The sequence below is a fragment of the Ixodes scapularis genome, unplaced genomic scaffold (assembly GCF_016920785.2).
Source record: "Ixodes scapularis isolate PalLabHiFi unplaced genomic scaffold, ASM1692078v2 PGA_scaffold3__209_contigs__length_174095766, whole genome shotgun sequence".
Lineage (NCBI taxonomy): Eukaryota > Metazoa > Arthropoda > Arachnida > Ixodida > Ixodidae > Ixodes > Ixodes scapularis.
The window spans coordinates 128183780-128196605 of NW_024609868.1; the positions used below are offsets into that span (position 1 = coordinate 128183780).

Sequence of the window (12826 nt, forward strand, 5' to 3'; positions counted from 1 at the left end):
AGAGAAATAAAAAATCGAAATTAAAATACTTCCCCATATTGTCTCATGAGAATAAAAATCCCGTGGATAGTTCTCTCCAAAGATTTTATGCGTAATGATGAAGTATTCCGGGGGGGGGGGGGGAGGGGGGGGAACAAAATAGTCTAAATGTGCCCACAGCCCAAAAACGAATTCTCAACTTTTTTCCAGACATCCTATCTCCACGGACGATAAGTCTTGTAAGAATGTAGGCTTGTTTAGACCTACTAATAGTTGTTTTCTTAAACTAAAAAAACCTGCATACACCGGGCGCAAGTACAGATAATTATACAAGATATCTTGTAACATAAGCTCACGAGAATAGTTCATATGATCGAAAAGCGCTATTAAAGTCGGTTACAAGTTACAGCATTACTTTCGATGCTTCTATAACATAACATTGAAGAACTCGTTCTTGTTATGAGCGTTCATCCATAAGTGGCATAACGTAATGCCCTTGGCAAAACATACAGCCTTCCGTTCTTTTTCATTGGCGTCGATGTAGACGGTCATACGTGACATACGTTCTCTGGCGGCATGCGGGGAGTACCAGGTGCGGGTCGCGCACCTGGTACTCCCCGCACCTGGTACAGATGCTCATGCAGCAAGCTTTCGTAAACAAACTGAGGAAGGCAGAACTTGAAGCTACTCAACCTGCCGATGACTTCCTTCATCCAGTCGCCCGGGAAGTGCCGGCAACTATTCTTTCTAAAAGTGACGCAGCACATATAACCACTGCTGCGACACAAAATTGAAAAAAAAAGAGTAGAAAGCTTTTAGTCCTACCAGGAACATTCGGTAGGTCGTTTGTGAACGGACGCTCGAAATTAGGACTGTCCCTCAATTTTATGTTAAAACAATTTCCTAGGACTTAAGTGTGAGCCTTTAACACATTTTAACGTCACTTTTTGGTCTCAATAAATGTTCTTGGGAACTTGCGTTACTAGATCTTTTTAGTATTTCTATGTATACAGTCACCTCAAACCTGACGCCGTCACTCGGTTACCCTGGTATTATTTTATTGCCGGCTACTAAAGCTAAATTGGTCACAACACCGACCCACTTTCCCCGCTAAGTTTAGCGAGAAAGTTGATGCTGCATGACCTGACTTAAGGAGACCTATTAACCATAGTTAGTTTCCCCGCTCAATGTATCGGGGTCTTTCGTAAAAATATAGGTTCTCTCTTAACTCTCCCCAAACGACGGTTTCATGTATTCAGAATATTTTAGGAGAACGCACCTTAAATAGTGCATTTCAGCATCATAGTACTTTGAAGATAAAAGGTCCTTGCCCCTTTTTTGTTATCCCAGGATTATCCTAGGATTCCACTTTCAGGGGGTAACGCTTAAAACTGTTGATTTCGAGTATCTAATCTCTCAAAAATAATTTTATTACGATTTTTTTAATTCTTATGTAAACAAGCTGCGCATATTTATGATTCAATCTGTATATTTAACATAACATGCTCAATAATTTGGTAAATGGGTGCTAACATACACTATGAGCAAATGCCAAAAAATAATAATCTGGCAGAAACAAATGGCTACGACCTACCTTCGCATCTTGAAATAGAACTTCAAGCTTAGGTGAAACAGCGCACAAGATTTACACACAGAAGACAGGCTCACAAAAAAACACACGTACACTGCGCGTTTTTGTTTATTGTGTGCCTGTCTTCTGTGTGTAAATCTGTGCGCCGTTTCACCCAAGTATAAACAACCAACTCGCCCAAGTCTCCGTCCTTTTAAGCTAGAACTACAAATAAATTAATTTTCGAATGTACAAACTTGTATGTTCAAAAAATATATTACATCTTATTTTTAATGCAATTTTTAGAAGATAGCGAGGCCATCTCATAAAAAGAAAAACAAAACTAATTTAAAAATTCACATTTTTGTGAAGTTAACAAAAGTTATCCGAACCATGTACATATGTCAACGAGGCTATCCTTTGCATTTTTCACAATAATAAATTAAAAACAACAACAAATGTTTATGAGCGTTTGGCACTATTATTATAGCTTTCAAAACCTCGTAAAAAGTATCTCTGTTGTGTGGAAGGTATTTGAACCTGATGCTGCTTTCAAACGCGTGACTTGTGACGATCCCACTAATTCCGAAATTCGCTTTTAGTTTGTTTAAAAGTAAATAATTTGTGATCTAGAAAAATAAAGCAAAAGCGATTTTCAGTTTCCTTCTAGTGAAGAAATTGCCCAGACTATATGTATTTTAGCAGTTTTTGAGACATTACTCTTTTTTTTTTTCTGCGTGATTTAAAACGAAATCGCCGATATATTATATGCAGGGTATTTGATTCTAATTGCAACTGAAGTATTGTAAAAGAACCGTAAAAAGTACATACTTTATATGGTCTGTGTAAGTGAGCTACACATCAGAGGATTATAATATAGTGGGCTTACGTGAAGACAAAGCGTAAAATTAAGTCAAATATTGTTAATTAATTATAATTAACGAAAGCATAGGTATGGTTCCAATTAGACACTTCTTTTGTGTCGTCAAAGCTACTATAAAGATTAATTCTAGAAAGACCGAGAGTGAGAAGCTCATTGGTGCGCCAAACTAACCAGTCGTGCCACCAGTGCAAGGCTGGCGGTGGGAAAATTATCCGCGCAGTTCCTGCGTCTTTCATCATCCTCGTTTTCTTTCTCTTCGCCAGCCTTAAGCTTGTATCACAAGCGATAACTTCAGCTCCATATCTCGCTTCCAGCGCGCCCGACGCTTTTCATCACTTTACTGATTTGGCAATCCACATTATACGCAAATTAAAAAAAAATTAAAGGTTTCGAATATATAAATATAGATCTAAAGACATACCGTTAGATTACTTTATTAATATAATTCTAGTCCACCGATAGTGTGGCCTGAACACTTGTCAAGTACAGCTACTGAATGGCGAGTACACTTCCAATGCAGTCCCCCTTTACCTTCAGCTTTCAGTTATACTGGTTATGCCTAGAGTTACGTACAGCGTTTCGGAACTCAAATTTCCGAATGTCTAGTATGCGCCGCCATTTTGTTACGTAGTGCAGAGCGGGTGCAATTGGCGACCGTTAAATTGGAAAAAGCTCGACTTCCTAAGATGCAGATACGCTTGGTAAAATGCTCAGGCCGTATATTTTTGCTCTATCATTTGACTACTCTTAACACTTCTGGAGGCACTTCTGGAGGACGTAAATCGTTTGCCTTGATTTCAGATAAAGATTCAGATAACTGGAAACGAATTATATTAGGTAACAAGATGGCTGACGTTCCCTTGCGCTGACCCGCAGATTAGTTAGTGGCTCTAGGGTGTCACTATACCCTCGTGGTGTACTGCGTACATTTGACATTATCGTCCTTCATCCAGGTACTTATTCCGAATTGGTTCGTACACTCACCGTAAGATGGAGGCAAACAAATTGGTCTCGCAAACTCGTTGAAAGTGATAGTCTGGTTCAGGCGCAAAAGCGCTATGTCATTCTGCTTAGTTGCTTCAATGTAGCCGTCGTGTCGAATAATTTCTTCAACGAATACTTCTTGTTCATGGCTCGTATTCTTTCTATCCGTGAGTCCTGCAAATAAAAACAAAACAAAACAATGCGAGGTACGAAACAAAAAGCATTTCTGGCGTGTTTTGTTGTGAAGTTCCCGCTTAAATACAGTCGTCTCAATCATACGTATACAAGGCGGGGACCCAAAAGTAGCCGGAATAAATTTCGGGGGGCGCGCCGTTCGCACTACAAGCTTCCGCCGCTAGCAGAACTTAGCGGCACCCCTTCCGAGTCAGTTTGCCGACCGGCACCGTCTGCTGAAGTTCTCGCGCCATGTTGTAAACTGTTTCTGCATGCAGGCGCTTTAAAATCATTCATCGTATATTACAAAATCTGATTTGAAGGACCTTTGACACCCACAACACGTTTTCCTCTTAAGTAGGGGACGAAGCGGTGCAGTGCTATTTTTGCTAAACGATAGTTGCACTCATAGACCAGTGTGTGCTGGGGTATTCTCGTGATGGAACCACACCTATCCCTTTCCCACAATAGTACCTACATGACAGCGGAAACCTGACGCCGACCATCTGCGGACAGAAGGCGCCATCACGGGACGGAAGCCAATCCACGCGTGGGAAACCGGTGAACAGCGAAAGCACCGTCAAGCAGCGGATGAAGCGTGCAAGGCGGAGGAACGTGACAGAGGAGTGGAAGCAGCGCCTAGCTCGGATGGCCGAAATGCGACGCAAGAAGCGGCCTGCGATAAAGGCTGGGGCGAAGCAGGCTCCGCGAGCTCGCTTCGCCGGAAAAAAGTAAAGGTCCATTAATAGATCCTTACAAATGCGTTACCATGACCCTTGGCAACTGCCACACACGCCAGCGTTAGTGTTTCCCAAAGGGGGAAGTGTCTGGCGTTTGCCAAGCGTCATGCCAACGTATTCCCTTAAAATTCACCCATAGATCTTCCTTTAATTTTTTACTTACTGAGTTGGGCAAGCGTCACAAAACTACCTGATCAAACACTCGATTAATAGTTTCAACAGAAAGAACAAACTCGGAGTAAACAATGCCCGAATTTGCTCGACGTTTTAATCAATTGAGGAGGTTGAAAGTCGCCTAGGGCCAGGCTGGTCGTCGATCAATAATTCATCGGCCTTGAAGCGAGAAAACCACGCATAGACCTTCGATTTCTTCATAGCGTTTCCTTTGTAAGCTGCCTGAAGCGCTACAAGAGAGTTACACCGCCTTTTGTTTCTATAAAAAAAGAAAATATTGTTGCACGTTCTTCCTTCAAATTGAGACATTGCAAAAAACGAGGAATGATTTTGAAGCGATTGGGGAAACATTTACAACATGCCCCTAGAACAATAGCGAGCGAGGCCACTCGGCAAACTGACTCTGAAGGAGCGCCTGTTGCGTTGCGCTAGGACAGCTCAGCAGAGGTTGGTTGCACTATTTCTCCACGGGGCGCGGTCCCGTCGGGGCCGAGATGCGCTTTGATAGCAAACCGAAACTTAAAAACCCGTAGAACTTGCGCATTTTTTTTTTTAGAAAGCCGTAAAATGCTTCTCATGTCATCTATCATTCTGCAATTCTTTTATTTAGTGTTTTTCGAAGATGTTCAGCAATTTTCTAATTGAAACCATGCCCTTAAACACAATATTAATAAAGTTAATTACGCAAACATATTTACGAACCTAATTATCCCGGACTTTAATCATTTTCCTAAATGGGCCCCTGGCCAAAAACCAAGACGACACAAGCCTTTTCTTTTATTTATTTTATTTTGCGACGCGTAGTTTTCGCAATATCGAATTTGTCCACCTTTCGTGAAACACCCTGTATATTAATATTTCAATTTTTTTTGTTTTGCTTGAAGGTAGGCGAGAGAGGAGGAGGAGAGTATGGCGGCGAGAGCCCTGTTTGGGGGCGGCGAGAAGCGCCAAGCCGCATTCCGTGAAGCCGCGGCCTGTCACGTCCCATAATGCACTGCGCGCGGTGTTGCATTATGGGACGCCGCAGACTTACACACCAAATCAGTTTCTCCGTTAAATTTACCGAGGAATAGAATAGGTGTATAGGTCTGTACCGTTCCGCAATGTAACGCGCGCAGTGTTACATCATGGGGCTCTTAGGCGCCCGTTTCCGCGTGCAGCGTTCACGCCGACGGTGACGCCGATTTTGACGCCGACTCCGCTGTATGCGGGAACGGCGGCGCCTAAAAGCGGGCTTAAAAAATGAGCATATAAGCCTTTGGTTTTGTAAAAGTAAATACGCATGTATAAAGCAGAACTCGATTTGCGATAAAACATTAAAAAATCTAAACATATTTTCATCGAAGACACTCTGAGCAGCTTCAGATAAAGTTCTAGTTAGAAAATCCGGTCGGCATAAGTACTCTCGATGAAAATATTATATAGTACGCTAGAGGTTCAGCTGGCGCTAATGTGCTCTTGCAAACTGAAGCAGACAGCAACCAGTCGAATGTTGACTTCCGGTAATGCAATTGTACGGGGAAAAGCAAGTACGTTTTTTTTCTCTTAGATTAATTCTAAGAGTAAATATTACGAATACTCATGACGTAACCAGAGCAATTACACGTTTACAGTGTTGATAAATGTGCACACCATTCGGCACGGCCCACATAAAAGTTATGTATGGTTTGTTTGTTTTTTCGGTGAAGAGAGAAAATTTACGCGCGTTTTCAGGAATGCACAGGAGCACCGAAAAGTAGAATTGTTGCTGTCTGCTTCAATTTACATCCCGGAAGTCGCATAGACACTAGCGCCAGTTGAACCTCTAGCGTACATTATAATAACTGTATAGTGCTTCCAAAGGCTTGTCCGGGATTGTCAAATTTAAAATTGGAAAGGGGGGATACACATTTTAGCGAGAGGCTCCAGACAGATCTATATTAAATGTTTGTTTATTTATGTATGAAATTCTGAGGTACAATGGCTAGCCCGGGGGTGTGTTAGGATTGTACACATCAACACGCTACACTGACGCTGCTAAAGCAGTGCCATAGCCTCCTCTATACTCATAAAGCCTGGCAGTTCGACGACGGAGCCATAGAGTGCCTGGTCGCAAATTTGGAGCGCGAGGATCTGGTAGCACAGAGCATCAAAGAGCCATTTCTCGGGGAACCTGAAAGTCAGCGCACAGCTTTCGCAGCGGCGAGGACCCGAAACACACTTGTCCGCTTGGGAGAAGTGTGTTTCGGCGTCTCGCCGCAGCGGCGCGCCAGTCACGTGGCTCTCCTCTCATCCGTTGTCTGCCGCTCCAGCTTTTCCATTTCGGCGGCCACATCTCGTGGCGATCTGCCCGGTTTTGTCAATATATAGCAGGCTATGGCAGGGCCCGTGCGCCGACGATTCACTTAACGCAAATCTGTTTGAACGCTACCCGCACCAGATGTAGGCAGACATTGATTAGTTTGTAAACGGAGTGTATAATGTCACGAGTCTTTTCTTACCGAGACGAAGTTTAAACTCGTTCACGCTCTTCTTGCGATAGCCGTCGCCTTGGCGCACGAAGAGGCAATGGGCAGCCGTTAGAAGCCATTGAGAAGAGATGATGGTCGCACCACAAAAGAACTGAAACGGGCGAGGGAATTGAAAACTCAAGCACACAATGCGGTAAAAGCTCATTTGTCAATGCTGCAACCTTAATCCCTGCCTCCAAACATGTCTCGCCTCGCTTTATTTCGTAAAACTTAGTGTCCTAACTTAATCGCATTCGATTAATTTGTCACCCGCCCTTGTCACGCTTTTTCTCGTCTCGGCCATCGGCGCAAGGTTTGCATTCACAATTTTACCACGACAGCCTTTTATTCGCATTTTGTTCCCTGTGCATCCCAGGACTGGAACCACCTTCCGGGGTCGATTGCCATCGATATGCACTCCAAGCGTCCACCTTTACAAATAATTTTGTCAGTGGGCCAGCAGCAACTGCACCATCAAGATGCCTAAGTTTTGTGTCGTCTCGTTCCAGGTTGGTAAATTTGCACATATTGAATTCAAAGGGAATGACTTGTGTTGTTTTGTGCTGCCGGGCTCCAAGGCATGCTTTGAGTTGTATCTCAAATGTACAAGATTGCCTTTGCGTCCATTTCTACATATGTCGACCGTGTTAGATTCAGGGTGGGGATATTGAGTCTAGCCCTGAGCCAATGACCAAAGAACAGGAAGCTCTACTAAATAAAGTTCTCGATATTTTAACGACACGTCAGGCCAAAATAACATCCTCCAGGAAGTTAGAGACATAAAAGTAAAACAAAGCGGCAACGAAGATTCACTAAATGCGCTCACAATACGGCCAACCAGCTAGAAAATGACCTTTCCGCTATAAAATCAACCGGCGTAAAGAGCAGCGTCAGTTCAGCTCACTGGATGGAGTCTGCCGCCGCCGAGATATCTCAGCTCAGAACACGCTGTGAAGACGCTGAGAGCCGAGTGCGCCGAGCTAACCTTCTTTTCTTCGGCTTCCGCGATACTGAGAGAGAGACTGGGGTACAAACCGAAAAGGCTGTCCTTGATGTATGCCTCGAAAGATTAGGTTTACAACTTCCCGCTGTTGGGACCGAGCGTTTGACCCTGGTTGGTGGTGTGTCGACTCATGCCAGGCACGGGAGCGGGAGTGGGGCAGGAGACTGGGAGCCGATCAGCGGTAACGAACTGTACAGTATGTACAGATTTAATTACATCCTATGTACAGGTTAGGCGGCTGATCGTCAGCAGCGTTCATCTCGGTTGCGAGTTCCAGCAAAAAAAAAAAAAAAAAACACCACGCTCTTGCGCGCGCTCTTGCACCAGACCGTTTTCTTTCTCGTTGTCTTGCTACCCCCAGGTAGCTCGAGGCTGTAGGAGCGTCCTTTGTCCGGGACGTTCAAAACTACGCCAGATGAGTAGACTTCCCGGCGCTGCCAGTTCTGTCGGGGCAGCCGAGGCAGTTCCTTTCCTTCATGCCTCGGGAAAACGAGGGCGCCAGGTGTGACCGGTCCATCTCGCCGATCGCCGATACTTGGTGATGAAGCCGGACGCCCGCAGGGATACAACAGCTCCTCCGCCGACGGGTAAACGGTCTTGAGGTTGAGGGGTCTGCAACCGCTCTGCCGAAAGCCGATGGCTCGCTGCTGTCTTCCAGGCCCCAGAATCGGCGCTGCTACTTTTTCACCTCTCAAACATGCAAGCAGCGCATGAATCACGGAATCACAAAACATCACACAACAGAAATCAGCAAGCATTCACCCCGCCCGGAAATTCGCCAAGTAAAGATCACCCTAATTAATCTCACTGTCATCAAATTCTGCCGTCCGAGCGCGGCTGACCCACCAAACAAGACATCGAGAAAGCACTAAAACACTAGAATGGCTAGAAATCTCTCAAGGCTTTATAGCGTCTGTACAACCCCCTTTCAATACATGCGACTGAGAGTGTCTGCATTCGAGTTCAGCTTCCCCCGCTTGTATGTTACTCGGAAGTTAAACTCCTGAAGTGCTAAGCTCCACCTTAGCAGCCGTCCGTTTTTTGGCGACATTTGCTGCAGCCAGGTCAGGGGACAGTGGTCCGTCTCAAAGGTGAATGGAGCTCCCGCCAGGTAACAAGACAACTTTTGTGCGGCCCAGACTAGACAAGCACACTCCTTTTCGGAGGCGCTATACGCTTCCTCCCGTGTTGTCAGCTTGCGGCTCGCGTAGAGAATGGGCTCTTCGTCCCCTTCTTTTTGGCACAGAACAACCCCCATGCCCCGGTCACTTGCATCGCACTGCACAAAGAATGGCTGATCATAATCAGGTGCTCTTAGCACCGGCCGCTCGGTGAGCGCCTTCTTTAGGCTCTGGAAAGCCTGCTCCTTCTTCTCGTCCCACCCGACTTTGTTGGGCTCGTTCTTCCTGAGAGCATCAGTGAGGGGACTGGCTACCTGAGAATAGTTCGCGACATATCGCTGGTAATAGCCAGTCAAGCCCAGAAACGAACGAATCTGCGTCTTTGTTTCGGGTCTAGGGAAGCTCCCAACGGCTGCTACTTTAATCTCTGAGGGTCGCCGACAGCCCTGTCCGATTACATGCCCCAGGTAGGTCACCTCCGCTTGCCCCAGTTGGCATTTTTCTGCCTTTACTGTAAGGCCTGCTTCGCGTAGTCTGCGAAACACTTCCCGCAGGTGCGAAACGTGTTCTTAGCGGCACTGACTCGTTCTACCCTCTCCTCTATGTTAGGGATAGGGTACGTTTGATCTCGGGTGATCGTGTTGAGTCTACGATAGTCTATACAAGGGCGGGGGTCTTTGCCCGGCACCTCCACCAGTATGAGTGGAGAGGTGTAGTCGCTCTCGGCGGCCTCGATAACCCCGAGCCGGAGCATGCGTTCGATCTCTTCAGCTAGTATGTCTCTCCGTCTTGGAGAGACCCTGTACGCCTTCGATCGCACTGGAGTACTCTCGGTGAGCTCAATATCGTGGCACACGAGATTAGTACGGCCAGGTCGATCGGAAAACAACCCCTCAAACTCACTGATCACTTTGCGCAGATCGCTCAGCTGATCTTCAGTAAGAACGTCGGTCTTTACTGCCTTGGCTATGACGGTGTCTACATCATACTCTCCCCTCTTCCCCTCCCAAGTAGGAATCTCCGTGGGGACTTCCTCTGGGGTGTTCCAAGCAAGGCTAACTATCTCTTTCCTCCCCACATAAGGTTTCAACAGGTTACAGTGATATATCCGTACTTTCTTTCGTTTCCCCCCCGACTCCACAGCGTAGTTCGTCTCAGAGAGCTTTTGCAGCACTTTGGCTGGACCTTCCCACTGCACCTCTAACTTGTTTTTCTTGGAAACCCTCAGCAGCATCACTTGGTCTCCCACTTCAAACTTACGCTCCCTGGCTCCCCTGTCATAGTAGAGTTTCGCCTTCGCCTGCGCCCGCTGCATGTTCGCCTCAACTACTTCCTGTGTCTTATGCATGCGATCTAAGAGCTTCAACACGTACTCCACCACAGTCGGGTCTTCCCCTTGGCCTTCCCACGACTCACGCAACATGCGTAGTGGCGAGCGCAGCGAACGCCCATACACAAGCTCGGCCGGGCTGAAACCCGTGGCTTCATGTGGCACTGTGCGCAATGCGAACATGGTTGCCGGAAGACACGCCTCCCAATCTACTTTCTGCTCGAAGCACAGCGCGCGCAGAACTCGTTTGAAAACTGAATGCCATTTCTCTACGGCGTTTGATTGAGGGTGGTACACGGAGCTATGCACAACACGAATGCCACATTTCTCCAAAAATGTGTTCGTGAGGGCGCTAGTGAAAACACTACCCTGGTCTGATTGGATTTCAGCGGGAAATCCAATCCTCGCAAACACAGACAGCAGCGCATCCACGATCTCGGCTGAACTCAACTCTTTCAGAGGACATGCCTCTGAGAACTTCGTCGCGGGACAAAGTAGCGTCAATACATACTTGTACCCTGACTTGCTCACTGGCAATGGACCTACCGTATCTATGACCAGGCGGCGAAAAGGCTCTGTGATCAGCGGCACTAGTCTCAGCGGTGCTTTGTTCTTCTCGTGCGGCTTCCCCACACGCTGACACGCGTCGCACGACCGTACAAAGTTTTCCGCGTCGCGGAAGCAGCCTGGCCAGTAGTACTCTTGTAACAGCCGGTCCTTCGTTTTCTTAATGCCGAGGTGACCTGACCAAGAGCTCCCATGAGACAACTCTAAGAGGTCCGAGCGGTACTTCTGGGGCACGACCAGTTGGTCGAGAACCCTGCCCTTACGATCTTTGTAATGGCGGTAGAGTACCCCTGCCTTGATCTGATACGAGACGTTCCGTCTGCTTATGCCATCTTTGGCGGTATCATGCAGTACTGTAAGGCTCGGATCACTCTGTTGTTGCTCAATGAGAAGCTCTCGGTCAACCTGTAGCAAGGCATGAAAGCTACGCGACGAAGGGGAGAGTACGAGTCCCCCCTCGTCCCCCGTTTCGCAGCCAGGCACAATCTTTCCCTCTTCTATCTCCGCCGCGGTATCGCTTCTCGCGAGTTTCCCGGTTTCCCCGGCGGCGCTCCCGTGTCGCGTTGACCCCATTTTGTCCGTAGAAGTGGTCTCCGCATTGTCGGAGGAAGAGGGCCCGTCCGAAGTTGACTGACAGCTCGGTGGAACTTCATCCTCACTCCGACACACCACTTCCGCAGCTATTTGGCGCGCCCTGGCTCTCGTTAGCGCCTGCACCTTCCTTTCGCTAAACACTAGGCCCCTTTTTCGCAGCATCTGATCGGATTTGTTTGAAAACAAATAGGGGCAGCTGAGCGGCAGATTGCGGGAAACCGCGGCCTCGGTCTCCAGCTTCCCAAAGGGACCTTCTACACTAACGCGAGCAATGGGGAGGCAGACCTTTTGATCTTCGACTGCCTGCTTAATCCATGCACATTCCCCCGTGTAGTCATCTGGCCTAACCAGAGACGGGTGCATGACATCGATGGTTGCTGCGCAGTCGCGAAGAACTCGGCACGGGCTACCATTGACTCTTAAGTCGTGTACATAAGGCTCTAGAAGCCTCCGGTTCTCCTCGTCATCGACGTAGTGAAACACCACTTTTGGCTTCCGACATCCCGCCGCGATGTGCCCGCTCTCCTGGCAGTTATAGCACACCGGCGGTTTGCGCTTTTCAAACGACTTCTCTCTTTCGGGTTTCCCCTTCTCACTGGATCTCGACTCTTTTGGGACGTCTTCGCTCGGAAGCTTTTGTTCAGGTTGCCTACCTTCCCCATTACGTTTACCGGCCTTTGCCGCAGGCCATTTGCCGGTTCCGTCGGGCTTCTTAGGTTCCCCTCTGGCTTCCCTCTCGAGCGGACGCTCCTCTCCAGCTTTTCTACGTGAAGCGTATTCCTCGGCCAGCTCCCCCGCTCTCTCGACGGTGTTCACGTCAGGCTTGTCTTGAAGCCAGAACCTCACCGCGTCAGGGAGGCAACGGTAGAACTGCTCAAGGGCCACGCATTCCACTACCTTATCGTGCACTCCGTACACATCGGCGCTTTTTAGCCACTCGATTAAGTTTGCCCGCAGGTCGTACGCGAGCTCCGGGTATCCTTGTTCGGGCTTCTTACGCATGCTACGGAATCGCTGACGAAAGGCCTCTGTGGTCAGGCGGTACTTTCGGAGCAGACTCGCCTTCGCCTTCTCATACACTTCAGCGTCCTCCTTGCTCAGACGCGCGACAACGTCCGCGGCTTCACACGGGAGGAGCGTCAGCAGTCTCTGTGACCAAGTTTCGCGTCTGAAACCCAGTTTTTCGCAGGTACGCTCAAAATTCACCAAAAAGAGGCC

The 12826-nt window shown here is 47.6% G+C and overlaps 1 protein-coding gene across 1 annotated transcript in view; it reads right to left on the minus strand.

Annotated features, from left to right (window-relative positions):
* Positions 1-12826, minus strand: part of LOC115324315 (complement factor B) — a 145355-nt gene that overhangs the window by 21234 nt on the left and 111295 nt on the right. The window contains exons 15-16 of the mRNA XM_040206040.2: positions 6985-7105; positions 3417-3590 (exon numbers count right to left, since the gene is read on the minus strand). Coding sequence (XP_040061974.1) covers positions 3417-3590; positions 6985-7105 — 295 coding nt within the window. The remainder of the gene's footprint in view (positions 1-3416; positions 3591-6984; positions 7106-12826) is intronic.